At 47.0% G+C, this 21,504-nt stretch overlaps 1 protein-coding gene across 6 annotated transcripts in view; it reads left to right on the forward strand.

The window, feature by feature from the left end:
- Positions 1-14,940: 14,940 nt before the first annotated feature.
- SLC5A11 (solute carrier family 5 member 11) overlaps positions 14,941-21,504 on the forward strand; it is a 45,731-nt gene continuing 39,167 nt past the window's right edge. For 5 of the 6 annotated variants that reach the window (XM_049789116.1, XM_049789117.1, XM_049789118.1 and 2 more), the window contains exons 1-2: positions 14,941-15,097; positions 18,778-18,849. In XM_049789116.1, coding sequence (XP_049645073.1) covers positions 14,963-15,097; positions 18,778-18,849 — 207 coding nt within the window. In that variant the 5' untranslated portion in view covers positions 14,941-14,962. Of the gene's footprint in view, positions 15,098-18,777; positions 18,850-21,504 lie in introns of those variants that run through there. The other variant, XM_049789121.1, reaches the window with a different exon arrangement.

A 21,504-nucleotide genomic window follows, 5' to 3' on the forward strand; every position in this document is an offset into this window, starting at 1 on the left:
ATTTACTCCTTGACTGGCTATTGATCGATCAAAGAGCTCCCAGCATGAAAAATTGATTCGCATTTCCCTATCCCCTTGGAGGGGGAAGAGATCTTGGTAATATTTATCCGCGGCAAATAATCCACACATAGAAGAGGGTCAAAAGGCAAGAAGGTAGGATGCAGAGTTCCTTGTCAGCCTACAAGCTGCCCCCAAAGACCCTGAGCATCTCGCTCAAAAACTATTTATTCAGCTCTCAACGGCGCCCCCACCTGGAAGGTCGTAGGTAGGACAACAGGCAGAGATAATGATGCTCTTCCATTATAACATCATGGATCAAGCCTGCCGGAACTGCCCAAGGGGAAGGTAGAGCATGTCCCCCACTGGCAAAGTGCCTGGGGTCCTCCTCCTGTCTCCCTTTTAGTCCCTTGTTCTGCTTTCTAGCCCTATAGGTTCATCTTCCCCTTGACAAAGGTCATTGAAACACTGCTCTCAGATTTGTACCTTAGCAGCGTCTGCTCAGCACAGTTCTCTGTGATGACATGTACAGCAGTGCTTGGTCCCACTAAAAGATGCTACAAGAGCAAGCAGTGTCTGTTCACCCCTTCACCTGCCTGCCCTCAGGTTCCCACCATAGGGCCACATCCAGTAAGTCTGTGGCCTGTGGAAGGAACATTTCCATGTTTCTCAGTAAGTAGTGAAAGTGCTGGGTTTGCAGATACAAAGAACTTCCAGAAAGTTCTGCCAAGAAGTTGTGCCATATTCCTTTTTTTTTTTTTTTTGGTCACACCCAGCAGAGCTCAGAAGTTACTCCTGGCTCTATGCTCAGAAATCGCTCCTGGCAGGCTCAGGGGACTATATGGGATGCCGGGATTCGAACCAATGACCTGCATGCAAGACAAACACCTTACCTCCATGCTATCTCTCTGGTCCCAGTTTGTGCCATATTCTTTGGTGTTCTTTACCAAGCAAAGAAGGTAGGGGGAGAGATAGGGCAGGTTTTAAGGCACTTGTCTTGCCTGTTGCTGACACTGATTTGATCCCTGACATCCCATATGGTCCCTTGAGCCTCATCAGGAGTGATCCCTAAGAGCAAAGCCAGGAGTAAGCCCTGACACCACTGCGTATAGTCACAAAACCAAAACCAGAACAGGATCTAAAAAACCTGACTCAGAAAAACTGTAGGGGGGCAATGAGACAGAGGCCAGCAAACTGCAGATGAACAATTGTGATTTTTGACAAAATTCCAGTGTTCAGAGCTAGAGCAAGTAGTACTGCAGGTAGGGTGCTTGCCTTGCACTTGGGCAACTCGTGTTTGATTCCTGACCCCCATTCTCACTAGGAGTGATTGAGTCCATCAGTCTCACTAGGAGTGATCCCTAAACCAAGAGGAAGCCCTGAACACAGCTGTTATGAGCCCCACATCAAATAAAAATCAAACAAGGAAGTTTTGTCATTGTCTTTAGTCAAGAAGCAGTGAGGGAGTGGGGGCGGGGTGGAGTGGTAGCACAGTGGGTAGGGCTTTTTGCCTTGCATGCTGCTGACCTGGGTTCGATCTCCAGCATCCCATATGGTCTCCCGAGTCTCCCAGTAGTGACTTCTGAGAGTAGAGTAACTCAGAAGCAGGAGTAACCCCTGAGTGCCACTGGGTGTGGTTCAAAAGCAAAAAAAAGAGAAGAAGAAGAAGAAGAAGTAGAGGGCTTGTGAACCTGGTACTTGCCTTGAGATGCCAGATGGCCTTGAGTCATGGTGACCAACATCTGCAGAACATAAACTTTGCACCCAAATAGCATCCAGTGGGCACCATGTGCAGGAGATGCCCACGGCCACTCAGACATGCCCCCCAAAATGAGAACTCCATCCTCTGCCTTTTGTTTGGAATGCATTGTTTGGCATCACATCTGCCTTCCCCTTTCTCCCAGTTCAATTGTTCTTTGCTATCATCCCTTATATTGGGTTAGCCCAATGGCTGGAACTCTGCACACTCTGGGTGTCTCACCTGGCCAGACCTGCCCACCCCACCCTGCCCTCCTGCAGCATTGGAACCCAAAGCCCACTTCAAACCCTGACTTGGATCCTCCTTTTTTTTTTTTTTTTTTTTTTTGACTTGGACCCTTCTTAACTCTGTATCTCTGTCTCCTCACCAGCCAAAGGCAACTTAGAGGAAGACTGCAAAGGCTTAGACACCACAGGCCAGGGCACAGTCTCTCAGTCTCTGTGATGTGATCCCGGGATTACTCCATGGAGGGTCCAGCAGACCAAATGAAGGGGAAGGTAAACTGGGAGTTGAAGCTATAGCAGAGGCAGGCTCACCATCCCATTCCCCCATGGCTTTTCCATGGCGGTGGGTCTGAGTGTGGTTCCATCTTCAGAAAAACCTTTCAAGTCTCCTGATTTGCAAATACTACTAATAATGAAACTACAAGGAAGGATCACGTGGAGCTTAATCCAGATCAGGGTTTGGGTCACACCTAGGGGGGACTCCTAGCTCTGTGTTCAGGATCACTCTGGGTAGTGCTTGAGACACCAGAGGGGGTGTTGGGGATTGAACTGGGGTGAGCTATGTGCAAGGCAGGTGCCTTATACCCTTTACTCTTTCCCTCTAGGCCCTGAAACATTTTTGTTTGTTTTTGAACCACACCTGGCAGTGCTCAGGGGATGCTCCTGGATGTTCTTGGGGTTCATGTGGGGTAGGGGTGGCACCCTGCAACCCATCATCAAAACCTTTGCACTCCATTCCTTTGAACTCTCTCTCCAGGCCAGGCCTGAGGTTCATGAACAAGCCCTTTCTCCCCAACTAACTGTTGGAATTTCAAGGGTCCCTCCTAACAGTTCTTTGGGGTTCCTAACACTTCTCTTGGGCTGCATCTACTGCTCTCTCAGTACCCCCAGATCCTCTCTGTGCCCCTCCTGACATGAAAGTCAGCAGGTGTGTGGATGAATGAGGCAGGCTAGTCTCCCAGCTTCCTAGGGTTCCCCTGTCCCCCCCCCCCCACTAAGTCCTCACTGAAGCAGGCTGCAGGGAGGAAGACCAGGACACACCCTTCCCCCACCCCACCCCGGGAGCCTGGTGTTCAAGTTCAAGGGTTCAGGGCTGGGCCTGGCACTGGAGAGATCATTCCTCCAAGGGCCACTTGGAATTTGGAGTTTGATCCACCAGGAGATTGTCCTGGGTCTCCACAGGGCTGCTGGGAGAAGCGCTCAGGTGTTTCTACTTGCTGCCACCTTGACCACCTTCTGCTCTGAAGCCACCAGGAGGTCCCAGGGCCGGGAGCAGCACTGTCAAAGTAAGGACCCTCCCCCCCACCCCCATTTACTGGAGAGGACACCCTGGGCTGGCAGGAGGGACTCCAGTTGTGAGCCATGGTGGAGGATGGGGGAACATCCCCGTGATGTTGGGGACATCTTACTGGAGTACAGAAAGAATGGAGTGGATGGACTTGGAAGAAAGTGACTGGAGACTGTGACTGGAGGTGAGAGATGGGAGCATTCAAGCTCTGCTTGGAAGGAGAGTAGAACCAAATTGAGTCAATCAGTTCTGGAGCTGAGACACTCTGGCTTCTTTGGCTTTTGATTTGGGGCCTCACCTAGAGACGCTCAGGGTTACTTCTGGTTCTGCGTGCAGGAGTCAAGAACTCTTGGCAGTGCTGGGAGACCAGCTGGGATGCTGGGGATCAAAACCGAGTTGTTAAACTTTTTCTTTTTGTGGTTTTTGGTCACACCAGGCAGTGCTCAGGGGTTCTTCCTGGCTCCATGCTCAGAAATTACTCCTGGCAGGTACGGGGGACCATATGGGATGCCGGGATTTGAACTGATGACCTTCTGCATGAAAGGCAAATGCCTTGCCTCCATGCTATCTCTCCAGCCCCTCAAAACCGAGTTGGCTATGTGCAAGGCAAATACCCTCCCCACTGTATAATCCCAACTCTGACTTCTTTGCTGGTGCTTTTTCATGCCAGGATGCTCAGACACAGTGCTCAGATATCACTGCATACATGCTGAAGGCATGTACAAAATTGTGTGCATTAACACATGAATGTACAAATACATATGTGCATGAATGAATGCATGGTTTTATGTATGAATTAATGAACAGGCATGTTTCTGTGAATGAACATGTGGATTCAGGCATAAACAACCAAATGTTTACGTACATGGAGTAATGCATGGCCACATGAACACATGCATGCACTCACAGAATCATGTGAATGAATGCATAGATTGAAGCATGATTTAACAAATGAACACAGGCTTGAGTCAATGCGTGAATATACAAAGGAATGCCTGTACACATGGATTCCACATGAATGAACAAGTGAGTGACTTCAGGATGACCCTCGGGTGTCTGGTGCGGTCAGCAGGGGATGAGCTTGTCCTTCATGAGACAGGCTGGGGAAACCCTCTGCTGGTCTTGAAGTGTATGGCCTCCAACTGGCCTATGTGGGTGTGGAGACAGGCCGGGTGATGTCGCCCTGGCATGGCAGTGGACAATGCAGGACTCAGAGGTGCTCTGTGAGGGGTTTTTTTTGTTTTTGCTTTTTTTTTTTTTTGGTTTTTGGTTTTTGGCAGTGCTCAGGGGTTACTCCTGGCTCTACACTCAGAAATTGCTCCTGGCAGGTTCGAGGGACCATATGAGATGCCATGATTGGAACCACCATCCTTCTGCATGAAAGGCAAACGCCCTACCTCTATGCTATCTCTCCAGCCCACTGTGATGTCTCTTTTCCCTCCATCACAAGACAAGCTCAGCACTAAAGAAACCGGCTAAGGGATGGGGTGTATTTGTGTGTGTGACCCCAGAAGGCCCCGCTTCTCTTCCACTGACTTGCAGACCAGCCATATTCTTTTTTTTTTTTTTTTTTGGTTTTTGGGCCACACCCGTTTGATGCTCAGGGGTTACTCTGGCTATGAGCTCAGAAATCGCCCCTGGCTTGGGGGGACCATATGGGACACCGGGGATCGAACCGCGGTTGTCTGCTTACAAGGCAGACACCTTACCTCTAGCGCCACCTTCCCGGCCCCCAGACCAGCCATTTTCAATATCCCCCACCTTGAAACAAATGAAAAGAAACTTTGCAGACCACTATGGCAGAAAAGGCAGTTATTTCTGATGAGGATATTTCGAGAACAGTATAGACAATAACACTACGGTGGATGCAGGGACACTGTGTGTGAGACCATGGGTAAAGCAAGTGGGGCAACCCTGCAGTGGTGGGTCATCTCACACCTCTGCAAGGGTTCCCTTAACCATTCTCTGGGGTCTGTGTCTCCTGCACCACACAGACTAACCTTCAAGTGCATGGGCTCCTGGCAGGGCTGCCTCCACCACCAGACCAGGGCCCGTGAGCATGGGAGATAGGAGTGAGTGGAGTGGCCGCCTTCCTTCCTTCCTTCCTTCCTTCCTTCCTTCCTTCCTTCCTTCCTTCCTTCCTTCCTTCCTTCCTTCCTTCCTTCCTTCCTTCCTTCCTTCCTTCCTTCCTTCCTCCCTCCCTCCCTCCCTCCCTTCTTCCTTCCTCCCTCCCTCCCTCCCTCCCTCCCTTCCTTCCTTCCTTCCTTCCTTCCTTCCTTCCTTCCTTCCTTCCTCCCTCCCTCCCTCCCTCCCTTCTTCCTTCCTCCCTCCCTCCCTCCCTCCCTCCCTCCCTTCCTTCCTTCCTTCCTTCCTTCCTTCCTTCCTTCCTTCCTTCCTTCCTTCCTTCCTTCCTTCCTTCGCCCCTCCTTTCCTCCCATTTCTCCCTCCCTCCCTCCCTCCCTCCCTCCTTCCCTCCCTCCCTCCTTTTCTTCCTCCCCCCACCCCGTCGTGCCTCTCCACTTTTCCTCTACACACACAGCAGGCACATTGGCTGTTCAAATTTTCTCTTCGGTGGTCAGGACCCTCCAAGTCCTGAGAAGCAGCCAATATCCTCGCACCAGCCCTAAAAGATATGCTAGGAGCCATCATGGTTGGTCCTGAAAAGGAAGCGCGAAACCCTCGAGCGCCTTCGTGAGGCCATTCTTCTAAGTGCAGCTTATTGGCTTGGCAGTTTCTAAGACAAATGTCCAGGGGACCTCGATGGCAGGTACTGGCCCCCAGCAGCACCTGATCAGCAGAGATGCCCCAAGATGTTAACACTGCACAAGACAACCCTGCTTCTTCTTTTCTTCTTCTTTTTTTTTTTTTTTGTTTTTGGGCCACACGCGGTGATGCTCAGGGGTTACTCCTGGCTATGTGCTCAGAAGTTGCTCCTGGCTTGGGGGACCATATGGGACGCTGAGGGATTGAACCGCGGTCCGTCCAAGGCTAGCGCAGGCAAGGCAGGCACCTTACCTCTAGCACCACCTCCCGGTCCCAACCCTGCTTCTTCCAGAAAAAATTTATCCACTTGGGAGCCCTACTTTCTGGTTGAAAATTCTTCCAAGGCACCCCTAAGCCTAAGGTGTGCCATAAAGACGCTGCTCCTCCTCCCCCTAAAAATGATTTGAGATTTTGGGCCCGGAGAGATAGCACAGCGGCGTTTGCCTTGCAAGCAGCCGATCCAGGGCCAAAGGTGGTTGATTCGAATCCCGGTGTCCCATATGGTCCCCCGTGCCTGCCAGGAGCTATTTCTGAGCAGACAGCCAGGAGTAACCCCTGAGCACCGCCGGGTGTGGCCAAAAAAAAATGATTTGAGATTTTATAGAAGCAATTTTTGTGGAGGTCACACACTTTAATATGCTCAGGGACACTCCTGGTGTGTTTGAGATAACATATGTGGAGTTGGAATCAGTCAGGTGCCAGACAAGTGTCTCACCCACTGTGCTATCTCTCTGGCCTTTCTAAAAGCAATTTTTGAATGTTATAATAGTTGGGGGAAATGGGGCTGAAGTGATAGCACAGCAGGTAAGGCATTTGCCTTGCACACTGCTGACCTGAGTTTGATCCCTGACATCCCATATGGTCTCTTGAGCCCTCTGGGAACGAATGATTCCTGAGTGTAGAGCCAGGAGTGACCCTAAGCACTGCCAGGTGTGGCCCCAAAACAAAACAATAAAAATTAAATAAATAATTGAAGGAGTCACTGGCTTTCAGTGTAGAAAGCAAGAGCTTTTAGACAATGGGGATGCACGGAATTGTCTCCAGAAGCCAAGTTTTCCCAGTGCTCTAGCAGATCCTCAAAAAACATGCTTGTGGCTGTCTAAAACACAGTTGACACAGAGCACTGTGTTGGTTGTTAATAAATTATAAGGATACCTGCCTATATTTTCACAGTATTGTATCAAATCACCCTCAAAGGTGTCTCTTGCATGGTAGAGCATGGCAAGGGCTTGGACTCTTCATAACATTGAAAGTAACAAAAAAAAGTCATAAAAAAGGGGGGACGACAGAGAAATAGCATAGAGGTATGGCATTTGCTTTGCATGCAGAAGGATGGTGGTTCAAATCCCGGCATCCCATATGGTAGGTACCCTGAGCCTGCCAGGAGCGATTTCTGAGTGTAGAGCCAGGAGTAACCCCTGAGCACTGCTGGGTGTGACCCTCCCCCTAAAAAAAGAATAAAAAGGGGCCAGAGAGATAGTACGGAGGTAGGGCATTTGCCTTGCATGCAGAAGGATGGGACGGTGGTTCAAATCCTGGCATCCCATATGGTCCCCTGAGCCTGCCAGGAGTGATTTCTAGTGTAGAGTCAGGAGTAACCCCTGAACACTGCCAGGTGTGACCCCCAAAACAAAACAAAACAAAAAATAAAGTCCTTGATATAAAGTTCTTGTATATAAGGTAAATAGTGGAAAACATAGGGAGAACTTTCCATGACATTGAAGCTGAAGGCATCTTCAAGGAGTAAACATCACTGACCAAGGAGGTGGAAACAAATGGGACTACATTAAACTAAGACACTCTGCACCTCAAAGGAAATGGTGACCAGGATACAAAGACTGCACACAGAATGTGAGAAACTATTCACTAAATACATAAGGAGTTAATATCTAAGATATACAAGGCACTGGTAGAGTTAAAAAAAAAAAAAAAAGGGCCCAGAGAGATAGCACAGTGGTATTTGCCTTGCAAGCAGCTGATCCAGGTGGTTGGTTCGAATCCCGGTGTCCCATATGGTCCCCCGTGCCTGCCAAGAGCTATTTCTGAGCAGACAGCCAGGAGTAACCCCTGAGCACTGCCGGGTGTGACCCAAAAACCAAAAAAAAAAAAAGTTTGGGGGTCTAGAGGCAAGGTGTCTGCCTTGCAAGCGCTAGCCAAGGAACGAACCATGTTTCCATCCCCCGGCATCCCATATGGTCCCCCAGGCCAGGGGCGATTTCTGAGTGCATAGCCAGGAGTAACCCCTGAACATCAAACAGGTGTGGCCCCCCCCCCAAAAAAAATTAAAAGTCTAACCCTACCCAAAAATGGGAAAAGAGATGAACCGAAAGCTTCCTCAAAGCTACAGATGGCCAAAAGGCATATGAAAAAATGTTCCACATAACTAAACATCAGGAAAATACAAATCAAAACAACAATGAGATATCATCTCACACCACAGAGACTGACACAAATCACAAAGAACAAGAATAACCAGTGCTGGTGTGGATGCGGGGAGAAAGAGACTCATTCTCACTGCTGGTGGGAATGTAGACTGGCCCAGCCTTTCTGAAAAAAGTATGGTCATTTCTAAACAAAAAAAAATTCTAAGAATTCGGCTTCTACTTGACTCAGCAACTCCACTTCTTTGGACTCAAGAGCCCACAAAACAAAATGAAAAAAGATATCTGCACCCCTTTGTTCCTTGCAGCACTACCCACAGTAGCCAAGATCTGGAAACAACCCAAGTGTCCAAAAATAGATATGGATAGGGGCTGGAGAGGTGGTGCAAGCTGTAAGGCATTTGCCTTGCACGGGGCTAACCTAGGATGGACCACGATTTGATCCCCCAGCATCCCATATGGTCCCCCAAGCCAGGAGAGATTTCTTAGCACATAGTCAGGAGTAATCCCTGAGCATCACTAGGTGTGGCCCCAAAAGAAAAAAAAATAGATGTGGATAAATAAATTGTGGTATAGCAACACAATGGAAACACTACTCTGCCATAAAGAAAGAAAGTCATGCCATTTTCTGCTGTGTAGAGGGCCTTGGAGAGCAACATGCTAAATGAAGTTAGTCAGAAGAAGAGGGAGAAGTTAACACAGAAAATGATATCTCCTAGGAAACATAATAGCAGAATAACAAATACCCAAAGACAACGGAAACAAAGCACATGAGAACTGATCTTCAGGGGCCAGAGTGATAGTATTTGCCTTGCTTGCAGCTAACCTGGGTTCCATCATATATGGTCCCTGAGCTTGCCATGAGGGATTTTTTTTTTTGGATTTTGGTTTTTGGGACACACCCAGCAGCGCTCAGGGTTTACTCCTGGCTCTACACTCAGAAATCACTCCTGGCAGGCTCAGGGGACTATATGGAGTTCCGGGATTCGAACCACTGTCCTTCTGCATGCAAGGCAAACACCCTACCTCCATGCTATCTCTTCGGCTCACCAGGAGTGATTTCTGAGCACAAAGTCAGGAGGAACCCCTGAGCACTTCTGGGTGTGTCTCCAAGAAAAAAAAAAAGAATTAGTCTTTAGTAGGAAACAAAGTGCTTTACTGGATTGGAGGAGAAGACAGGGAGGGGGCAGCATTTGTGGGAGAGGAGGGGATGTGCTGAAAACCAATAATGTGTTATGCATAAAGCCCTATCAGCAAAAGTGCTGGAAACTATAGTGCAAACACTTATATATAAATAAAAAAAAGGTGCCCTAAGGGCTGAAGTGGTGGCACAAACAATAGAGCATTTGCCTTGCACAGGCTAACCTAGGACAGACTGCAGTTCTATCCCCCGGCATCCCATATGGCCACCCAAGCCAGGAACAATTTCTGAGCGTATAGCCAGGAGTAAGCTCTGAGTGTCACTGGGTGTGGCCCCTAAACAAAAAACAAAAAGGTGTCCTTATATAAAAAGGTACCACCAGGTGTGGCTCCAGAAACCTCACCAAAGGGGCTGGAGAGATAGCATGGAGGTAGGGTTTGCTTTGCATGCATAAGGATGGTAGTTTGAATCCCAGCATCCCATATGGTCCCCCGAGCCTGCCAGGAGTGATTTCTGAGCACAGAGCCAGGAGTAACCCCTGATCGCCGCTGGGTGTGACCAAAAAAACAAAAACAAAAACAAAAACCTCACCAAAAATTAAATAGTGAAAAAAAATGGTAAGGCGTTTGCTTTTTATACAGAAGGTCATCAGTTTGAATCCTGATGTCCCATATGGTCCCCCGTGCCTGCCAGGAGCAATTTCTGAGCATGGAGCCAGGAGTAACCCCTGAGCAGTGCCGGGTGTGACCCAAAAACCACACACAAAAAAATTAAATAGTGGATGGTCCTTATATTACTGTATTCCAAATAAAATAATAGTCACAGTAACAAAAATTATTCCAACCACAATTTATTGAGTTCAACTTAAATGGCACTGCATTCAACACTTCCCAAGCTACTGTGAAATGGATTTTTTTTTTTTGGCAAGTCAGGGGCACCTGAAATAGAAATTCTTTTCCTTTTTCTTCCTCCCTCTTTTTTTTTGTTTTTTTTTTTTTTGTTTGTTTGTTTTGTTTTTGTTTTTTTTGGGCCACACCTAGCAGCATTCAGGGGTTACACCTGGCTCTGCACTCATAAATCACTCCTGGTAGGTTAGGAAGACCATATGCAATACCATATGAGTTGCCAGGGATCGAATCTGGGCCAGCTGCATGCAAGGCAAACACTCTACCTGCTGTGCTATCATCCAGCCCATAAAATAAAAATTCTTTTGTTTTTTGTTTTTGTTTTTGGTTTTTGGGCCACACCCAGTAACGCTCAGGGGTTACTCCTGGCTATGCGCTCAGAAGTTGCTCCTGGCTTGGGGGACCATATGGGACACCGGGGGATCGAACCTCGGTCCGTCCAAGGCTAGCGCAGGCAAGGCAGGCACCTTACCTTTAGCGCCACCGCCCGGCCCCATAAAAATTCTTTTTCTTTTACCTTTTTTGTTTTGTTTTGTTCGTTTGTTTGTTTTGGTTTTTGTGTCACACCCGGCAGCACTCAGGGGTTACTCCTGGCTCCATGCTCAGAAATCGCTCCTGGTAGGCTTTGGGAACCATATGGGATGCTAGGATTTGAATCAATGACTTTCTGCATGAAAGGCAAACGCCTTACCTCTATGCTATCTCTCCAGCTCCCTTTTTAAAATTTACTTCTTTATTTTGGGGGGGGGTGTCTTTTTTTTTTTTTTTTTAGGCCATACCCGTCAGCGGCACTCAGGGTTTACTCCTGGCTCTGCACTCAGAAATTGCTCCTGGCAGGCTCAGAAGACCATACGGGATGCAGGGAATTTAACCCAGGTCATCGGTGTACAAGGCAAATGCCCTACCACTGTGCTATCACTTCAGCCCCTGAAATAGAAATTCTTTTCTTTTTTTTTTTTTTTTTTGGTTTTTTGGGCCACACCGGGCAGTGCTCAGGGGTTACTCCTGGCTGTCTGCTCAGAAATAGCTCCTGGCAGGCATAGGGGACCATATGGGACACCGGAATTCGAACCAACCACCTTTGGTCCTGGATCGGCTGCTTGCAAGGCAAACGCCGCTGTGCTATCTCTCTGGGCGAAATAGAAATTCTTATGCCCCATCTTGCATCTGGAAGGGTTCAAGGAACTCACTCGTGTTCTCAGAATTGGGAATTGGTGGAACCTAAACTCCAATCTCTCACAGTAGTCTCTGTCCTGGGACAGTTGTCATAGTCTGAGGATGGATATTTTTTTCATGAAGGACAGGAACTGATTCTTTTTACCCTGAAACTCTGGAACACTGACACTGCCAGGATGGCCTCACATCTAAAGATAGCATCAGGCTCGGCCCACTCAACCTGGCACCCAGCCACACATCACTCTTGGGAAATGTCCTGGTTTCAGGTTGCTGTTCTAAGAAATGGCCACACTCAGTCGCTGAGAACAAGACAAGTTATGATCTTAGATCTGGAATTTAGACAGTAACTACTCTACGTTAGCTCTCTGCATGTAGAGCCAGGAGTCTGCCATAAACATGTCAGTGTGGCCCCCAAATAAAACATAAAAGGGGCTTCTCCCAGTTTCTAGAAGCCACCTGCAACCCTCAGTGCAGATCCTTTCACACATCTTCAGAGCCAACAACCTGGTGATTCTCCTCTTGCCATTGTCTTTCTGGTTCTCTCTTTTCCTACTCCCCCTTTTTTTGGGGGGGGGGACACAGATGAAGACGCTCAAGAGTTACTACTGGGTTTGCACTCAGAAATTCCTTCTAGCAGGCTTGGGGACCATATCGGATGCTGGGCATCAAACCCGAATCAGCTACGTGCAAGGCAATTGCCCTACCCATAGTGCTATCACTCTGGCCCCTTGTTCTCTCTTCTGATGGTCTGCTAAGGGCCCTTTATTGCTCTAGGATATTTCTATTTATTTGGGGGACCTGCCAAGCTATACTCTAGGAACCTGGGGCCCATTCCTGGTAACATTCAGCCAACCCCGAGCTGGATGGTTCAATTCAGGGGCCCGAAGATGTAGAGCTGCTGGAATATTGGGGTGTTGCAGTACCTAAAGGTCACCCCTCCTTGGGAATGCTCAGGAGTATGCAAGTTGACATCAGGAAGTGCTTGGGGGCCATATGGTACCAGAGACTGAAGCAGATTCCTGTGTTTATGAAGTATGTTCTCCCTCTATCTCCATATCTTTTTTTGTTTGTTTGTTTGTTTGTTTTGTTTTTGGACCACACCCGGTGACACTCAGGGGGTTACTCATGGCTATGTGCTCAGAAATCACTCCTGGCTTGGGGGACCATATGGAACTTCGGGGGTTGAATCCCATAGTCTGTCCTGAGTCGGCCACATGCAAGACAAATGCCCTACTGCTGTGGTATTGGTCTGGCCCCCATCTCCACCTTTTTTTTTTTTTTGGTTTTTGGGTCACACCCAGCAGCACTCAGGGGTTCCTTCTGGCTCTACACTCAGAAATCACTCCTGGCAGGCTCAGGGTACCATATGGGATGCCAGGATTTGAACCACTGTCCTTCTGCATGCAAGACAAATGCCATTCCTCCATGCTATCTTTCTGGCCCTTCCACCTCTTTTTTTTATGGTTTTTTTTTTTTTTTTGGGGGGGGTCATACTTGTCATCGCTCAGAGGTTATTCCTGGCTCTATGCTCAGAAATCGCTCCTGGTAGGCTCGGGGGACCATATGGGATGCCGGGATTCAAACCACCATCCTTTTGCATGCAAGGTAAACGCCCTACTTCCATGCTATCTTTTTAGTCCTCCCATCTCCACCTCTTAATTCCAATCTCCTTAAGGAGAATTAAGTATGAGGCTGGAGCAGTGGCGCAAGTGGTAGGGCATTTGCCTAGGTCTGACCTAGGACAGACCGTGGTTTGATTCCCCTGGCGTCCCATATGGTCCCCCAAGCCAGGAGCGATTTCTGAGCTCATAGCCAGGAGTAACCCCTGAGCATCACTGGATGTGGCCCAAAAGGAAAAAAACAATGAATTAACTAGTACCCTCAACTGTCCCTGGCCAAGTACCAACATATTCACAGGATTGGAGATTAGGATGGAAACATCATTTTTTGATTTTTTGATTTTTTTTTTTTTTTTTGGTTTTTGGGCCACACCCGGCGGTGCTCAGGGGTTACTCCTGGCTGTCTGCTCAGAAATAGCCCCTGGCAGGTACGGGGGACCATATGGGACACCGGGATTCGAACCAACCACCTTTGGTCCTGGATCGGCTGCTTGCAAGGCAAACGCAGCTGTGCTATCTCTCCGGGCCCCGTTTTTTGATTTTTTTGTTTTGTTTTGGGGCCACACTCAGCTGTGCACAGGGGTAACTCTTGCCTTTGAACTAAGAAATCATTCCTGACAGACTTGGGGTACCATATGAGATTCCAGGGATGAAACCTAGTTTGGCTGTGTGCAAATACCCTCCTTGCTGTGCTATGGCTCTGGCCACTAGGATGGGAACATATTTGAGGGGTTGGTTTTCTGCTCACCATGGTGATGCTCAGGGGTTACTTCTGGCTGTGCACCTAGAGTCACTCCTGGCTGGCTCGGGGGACCATCTGGGATGCCAGGATTCGAACCAGGGTCGCTCCTGTGTTGCCCACGTGCAAGGCAAACGCCTTACCACTATGCTATCGCTCCAGTCCCTAAGTCACTATTTGATTTCAAATGCCAGCACCACAGCCTGAACTTGATTTAAGGAACTTAAGCAAGTTATTTCACTTCCTGTGCCTCAACATCCCCCAGCCTCCATCAAACAAAGATAGTTAATAATTATTCATTTTACAGGCTGGTGAACTCTTAGAATGAGGCCTGGTCTGTTGTTGTTTCTAGTTAAGTAAATGTGATTTTATGGCCATATTCTAACCTTGGAACAAAACTGAGTATCAGAGGAAAAAAGCCTTGGCTTGACCCTTACCCAGCCAAGCGGTTCCTGGAGGACAGAGTCTAAGTGAGTGTCCCAATTTTCCTTTTGGACAAACACATATGAAGTGCAAGAAGGTGGCAAAACCAGTTTTATTATCTAAATTGATTCTTCTTCTTCACATTTGCCAAGTGGCTGGATTGGTTAAAGTCAAATGCAGGAGCTGGAGCATTAGTACATTAGGGAGGCATTTGTTTTGCATGCAGCTAACCTGGTTTCAATCCTGACACCTACATAATCCCCTGAGCTTACCAGGAGTGATCCCTGAGTATAGAGACAGGAGTCAACCCCTGAGTACTGCTAGGTGTGGCCCCCAAACAAAACAGTCACCTGAAGTGCTGTTGTAACTTTGTGGTAAATATTTGTGGAATGAGTGAATGGCCAGCAGGCGCATTGCAGAGGAGATGGTTCTGTCTCCTGGAAACTGTTGTCGTCATATGTCCCTCCACGTGTTTCCCAAGCACAGTACTGCCATTCTGGCCTCTGACACACATTTGCACTTCTTCAGGGCCCAGAGCTCCTTCAGCATGGAGAGCTCCTCGAGCAGCCCCCCACCCACAGCTTCTGATCCCCTGGATGCGTTTCCCCAAAAGAGCCTGGAACCCGGAGACATAGCAGTGCTGGTCCTGTACTTCCTCTTTGTCCTGGCTGTTGGAATATGGGTAAGCCAAGTGGGGGAAATGGGGTGATGAGAGGCAGCTGTCTGGTCAGAGACCCTTGTTATATATGAAAATATTTCCAAAAGATTATTCTTTGCCTGTTGTCCCACCTTGACCTTCCAGGTGGGGGCGTTGTTGAGAGCCGAATAATTTGGTTTATGAGCGAGGTGTTTAGGGTCTTTTGCCAGAGTTGGCTGGCTGGCTCGAGGTGTGTTTTGGAGCTAGCAGTAGGCTGACAAAGGACTCTCTTTGCCCAACTTTTTACCCCTTAACCCTCTTGTCTGTGTGGATTATTTGCTGTGGATATATATTACCAAGATCTCCCCCACAAAGGGGACAAGAGGATGGGAATCAGTTTCTCATTCTGGGAGCTCTTTGCAGATTCACAATCAACAAATGAGTAAATGGAACCCAACAAATGGGGCAACAACCCTTAGACAAGATGCAGCCAGAGGGAAAGGAAGGTAGGGAAAAGGTTCAATATGACACCACTGATGTTTTTAATCCATCCATCCATATATTTCTCCAGTTTATGCAAACCAAACAACTGTCAGGTGTATTTCTCTTTCTTAAATAGAAAGTAATTTAATATCTGTTTTTCATCTTTCTACTTCTTTTTTGGGGGGGTCACACCCAGCGGCACTCAGGGGTTACTTCTAGCTCTGCGCTCAGAAGTCGCTCCTGGCAGGCTTGGGGGACTGTATGGGATGCTGGGAATCAAACTGGGCTCCGTTTGGTGTTGGCTACATGCAAGGCAAACACCCTATCGCTGTGTTATCACTATGGCCCCATGGGATAGATTTTCTGTGAAATTGTCAAGTTAAAGAATAGACACATTTGCCGTAATCATAATGATTTGTGTCAAATTGTCTTCCTCAGATATGTTACCAATTTGCACACATATTATTAATATACGAGAGAAAAAGCCTATTTTGTCATATCCTTTCCCACACAGTATTGTCAAATGCATTCATTTTTTTTTGTCAAAGTGACAGGGAAAATATACTATCTCTATGATTTTTAAATGTATTTAGATAATATGATTCCACTTCTGTTAATTTTCTTTTTTTTTTTTCGGGGGGGGGGCATACCTGGTGATGCTCAGGGGTTACTCCTGGCTATACACTCAGAAATCTCTCCTGGCTCGGGGGACCATATGGGATGCCAGGCATCGAATCCAGGTTCATCCTGGGTCAGCTACTTGCAAGGCAAACAACCTACTACTGTGCTATCTCTTCAGCCCCCAATTCTGTTAATATTCATGTTCATTTTTGTTTGTTTGTTTGTTTGTTTTGTTTTGTTTTGGGGTCATACCTGGTGGCACTCAGGGGTTACTTTTGGCTCTGCCCTCAGAAATTGCTCCTGGCAGGCTCAGGGGACCATACGGGATGCCAGGATTTGAACCACTGTCTGTCTTGGATTGGCTGTGTACAAGGCAAACACCCTACCACTATGCTATCTCTCCGGCCTCAATTTTCATGTTCTTGATGTACAGAGTTACTGCACCTTCATCACCACCAGATTGCACCAGGCTCTGCTGTCATTTCTAGGCCGTTTCTTTACATAACAAGGATTTATCTTACAATAAGTGAGATTGGACACTCTTAGATACTTTTGTTGTTGTTATTTGGGCCACATCCAATGATGTCAAGATTACTCTTGGCTCTGCACTCAGGAATCACTTCTGGCAGTGCTTGGGGGACCATATGGGATACTCAGGATTGAGCTCAAGTTGGACATATGTAAGGCAAGCTCCCCATTCACTGTACTATTATTCTGGTCCCCATACTTACACTTACGTGATCTTTTTGTTTTGTTTTGTTTTGTTTTGTTTTGTTTTGGGCCACATCTGTTTGATGCTCAGGGGTTACTCCTGGCTAAGCGCTCAGAAATTGCCCCTGGCTTGGGGGGACCATATGGGACGCCGGGGATCGAACCGCGGTCCTGATCTTTGGCTAGCACCTGCAAGGCAGACACCTTACCTCTAGCGTCACCTCGCCGGCCCCCTTAAGAGATCATTTTAAGGATCACTTATTGATTTTCTGTAAAGTATGGTTTTATATCTGCTCCATTATTATTATTATTATTTTGTTTTTTGTTTTTGTTTTTGACCACACCTAGTGATGCTCAGAGGTTACTACTGGCTATGTGTTCAGAAATCGCTCCTGGCTTGGGGGGCTATATGGGATGATCAAACCGTGGTCCGTCCTAGGTTAGCGCTTGCAAGGCCTTACTGCTAGCACTACACTCCAGCCCCTTTGCTCCATTATTTTTAAGCTTTTCATCTTTTACTCGCCAATTTCTAGGAACTCTGCACATTAATAATATTAATAATTTTGGGATAAACCTGGTATAGAGAAGAAAATATTTGATTATTTTCAGGTCACCTATTACAAAAGTCTTGAAAGTTGAAGCTCACGGTGCCAGTCCCTCATCTCTACTCTTCTAGGGCTAGAAGAAAAAAAATTTTTTAGCTGTTTTGATCCTATAGCTTTTCTTCCTCAAGGTCAAGAAGGGGACAAAAGTGCTGGGTATGTTATTGACCATGGACTGAGAAGGAGGGATGTGAAGATTAAGAGTACTCAAGAGGGGGCCGGGAAGGTGGCGCTAGAGGTAAGGTGTCTGCCTTACAAGCGCTAGCGTAGGATGGACCTCGGTTCGATCCCCCGGCGTCCCATATGGTCTCCCCAAGCCAGGGGTGATTTCTGAGCTCATAGCCAGGAGTAACCCCTGAGCGTCAAACGGGTGTGGCCCAAAAACCAAAAAAAAAAAAAAAAAAAAGTACTCAAGTGAGACCGATTTGTAATTGGGGATAGTGGTAGAATTAGGGTGAGGGTTAGCATCCCTGATTATCTCTATTTTCACAGGAAGCTGGTGGATTATGGGTTTGGGAAGTCCTAAATTTTTCTTTTCACCCGAGAGTTTTTTGAAAATTACTCCCTGTGTCAAAGTTTAGTAGGAATGAGTAATAGTGGCTGTTTTGGCTGTTTCCATAGAGCTATTTTGTTTGCAAAGATGAAAATGTTTTCATTTTCATCCCTCCCATCCCATTAGAAACCCTTCACGAATTTCTTCCTTGGACTTACTCAAAGGAACCAATAACATAAGGAGAGATATCTCTGCTTTTATCAAAAATCTTTATGTCAAGAAACTCACTCCCTTTAAGAGAAGCTAAGGACTCGCTGACGTTCTAAGTCAGGCTGACCTGATTTTGCACTCCCAGTCCTCCCACTACCTACCAAATATGGCCCAAATAAGTGACTTTATTTCTGAGCCTTAGTTTCTTCATTTGTTAGGTTGACACAGACATCAAGCTTATGGGAGTTGGTGAGGATAGAAACAAGATAATGCTCTGAAGTGTTTCTCAACTTCTGTATCTTCAGATGTTTAGCACATGGTGCACATATTGAATAAATGTTGACCAAAATGAGGTAGTACAGAGAAAACCTGGTATTAAAAATGTTTAAATCTGGGGGTGACAGTAATGGTGGAGAACCTGTGGAGCTGTTATCTCTTCCTTTATTTAATTTGAATTTCAGCAGTGAAAGCCACAGACTGAGCAACAAATATGTGATGTCAATTCTGACCTCCTGGCTTCCCAGCTCATTATGAATGTAGTTCGATCATTTCAGGACGATTGGGGTTCTGCCCTTTCTCTCACCCACCCCTTTTCTCTCTTTCAGTCAACTGTGAAGACCAAAAAAGACACAGTGAAGGGCTACTTCTTGGCTGGAGGAGACATGGTGTGGTGGCCTGTAAGTGATCTTTGGTGTCATTAAAGACCCTTCAAGAATTGACAATCAATCTAGACCTTGCTCTCTTGGCACCTTTTATTTTCAGGTTTGTCTGGAAATCATAGTCAAAGCTAGAGAAGGCTTAGCTCCAAATCAAATGACTTTATAAAGAAAGAGAATCTGTCATTTTACCCAAGGAACAAGTTTAGGGTTTGATTGCTTTCAGGTTTGCCCACTCTCTCTTTTCTTTCTCTTTCTCCCTCTCTCCTTCCTTCCCTCCCTCCCTCTTTCTTTCCTTTCTTCTTTTTTTGTTTTTGTTTTTGGGTCACATTCAGTAGTGCTCAAAGTTATTCCTGGCTCAGAAATCACTCCTTATGGTGCTCTGGGGACCACATGGGATGCCAGGGGTCAATCCAATGTAGGTCGGCCACATGCTGGGCAAAAACACCCTACTCTCTGTGCTATCACTCCAGGTCCCTGATTTATTTTTCTTCCTTTCCTTTCCTCCTTTATCTTCCTCCTTCTCTATTTCCTCTCTTCCTTCTTCATTCTCCTTCCTCTCTCCTTTCCTTCCTCCCTCTATCCCTCATTCATTCATTTATTCTTTCTTCTATCCTGTCCTTCCCTTTTCTTTCCATCCTACCTTCCCTTCTTTCCTTCCCTTCATCTTTCCCTCCTCTCTTATTCCTTCCTTCTTCCTCATTCCCTCCCTCCCTTCCTTCTTCCTTTCTTTTCTTTTCTTTTCTTTTCCTTTTTCTTTCTTTTTCTTTTTTTGGTATTTGGGTCATACCCAGCAGCGTTCAGGGGTTACTCCTGGATCTACACTCAGAAATCACCCCTGGCAGGCACAGGGGACCATATAGGATGCCAGGATTTGAACCACCATCCTTCTGCATGAAAGGCAAATGCTTTACCTCCATGCTCTCTCTCCGGCCTCCCTTTCTTTTCTTCCTTCCTCCTTTAGTCCTTCTCTTTCTATTTTCTTCTCTCCTTCCTTCCCTTCTTAACCGTTTACCTGTCTCTTCATCTCTACCACCTTCTCTTCTCTTGAATAGGAGCAATTCTAAACAGGTTCAACTTCATAGCACCAAAATGGTGGTTGCTCCTCCCAGTTCCTCCTGCTTTCACATTCCAGCACAGTATTGCAAGAACCTGGAGCCTCACCTGAGAAACATGTGATAAGAAATGAGAAAGAATTCTGACAGAGAGGCCAGAGAGATAGTATAGCAGTAGGGCATTTGCCTTGCATGTGGCCAACTTGGGAGGGACCCGAGTTCTATTCTCAGCATCCCATATGGTCCCCCAAGCCTGCAAGGAGCAATTTCTGAGTGCAAAGCCCCTGAATACTGCTGGGTGTGGCCCCCAAATCAACCAATCAATCAATCTCTCAATAAAGTAAAAAAAGCCAGGACAGGGCCCGGAGAGATAGCACAGCGGCGTTTGCCTTGCAAGCGGCCAATCCAGGACCAAAGGTGGTTGGTTCGAATCACGGTGTCCCATATGGTCCCCCGTGCCTGCCAGGAGCTATTTCTGAGCAGACATCCAGGAGTAACCCCTGAGCACCGCCGGGTGTGGACCCCCCCCCCCAAAAAAAAAAAAGCCAGGACAATGGTTCGAATCTGACGGATAACTGTCAGATAACTGGAGTCCTCTACCAGGACAAGGCAGAATGGATGTGGATACACAAATAACAAATGCAACCATTCATTTGGGATTTTCTTCTACAATGCATGTGAAGACAAGCTGCTCTTAAAGCAGATGAGAAGTGGGCTGGAATTATTTAAAAACTTTATTTTCATAGAATTGTTGGAAATTCCCAGAATTCCCAGGAAAAGCCCACTTGGAAGACTAGCATTTGTTTTGCTGGATCCAGTGATTTCTCAGTGAGAACCATCTTTTCAGTGAGGCATTTTTAAAAGACAAGCAACAGGGACAACTATTTAATGCAGCAGCAGCCCGAAGTAGCAGGAAAGGTCAGAACATAAAATAGTTTAAACGGGACCCAGAGCCATAGCACAGCGGGTGGGGCACTTGCATACAGCCAACTAAGTTAGATCCTGGTGCCACATATGAATCCCTCCAGATGTGATCCCTGAGAGCAGAGCCTAGATTCAGCTCAGCCCTAAGCACCACTGAGTGTGGCCTAAGAAAACCAACAAAAACTTTTTTTTTTTTAAATAAAAAAGGCTCAATTCACTTCCTAGAAGAGGGGCCAGAGAGATAGTACAACATTAGGGTATTTGCCTTGCATGCAGCCAACTGGGACAGACCTGGGTTTGATCCCTAGTTTGATCTCATATGATCCCCAGAGTCTGCTAGGGCAATTTCTGAGTGCAGAGCCAGGAGTAAACACCAGCTGTGTCCCCCCCCCCCCAATTAAAATAAATTCTTAAAAGAAAATTTGGGGAATGAAAAAATTTTGGTTTTGCTTTTGGGCCACACTTAGTAATGCTCAGGAGTTACTCCTGGCTCTATGCTCAGGAATTACTCTTAGCTCAGAAACCACAGGGATGCTGGGGATCAGACCTGCATCTGTTGTGTGCAAGGCAAATGCCCTACTCTCTGTGCTATCACTCTGGCCCCTCAATAAAATTCTTAAAAGAAAATCGGAAGAATAAAGAAAATTGGGGGGGGGGTCGTCACACCTGGTGGTGCTCAGGGGTTACTCCTGGCTCT

Source organism: Suncus etruscus, chromosome 15 (assembly GCF_024139225.1).
Source record: "Suncus etruscus isolate mSunEtr1 chromosome 15, mSunEtr1.pri.cur, whole genome shotgun sequence".
In the NCBI taxonomy this organism is placed as follows: Eukaryota; Metazoa; Chordata; class Mammalia; order Eulipotyphla; family Soricidae; genus Suncus; species Suncus etruscus.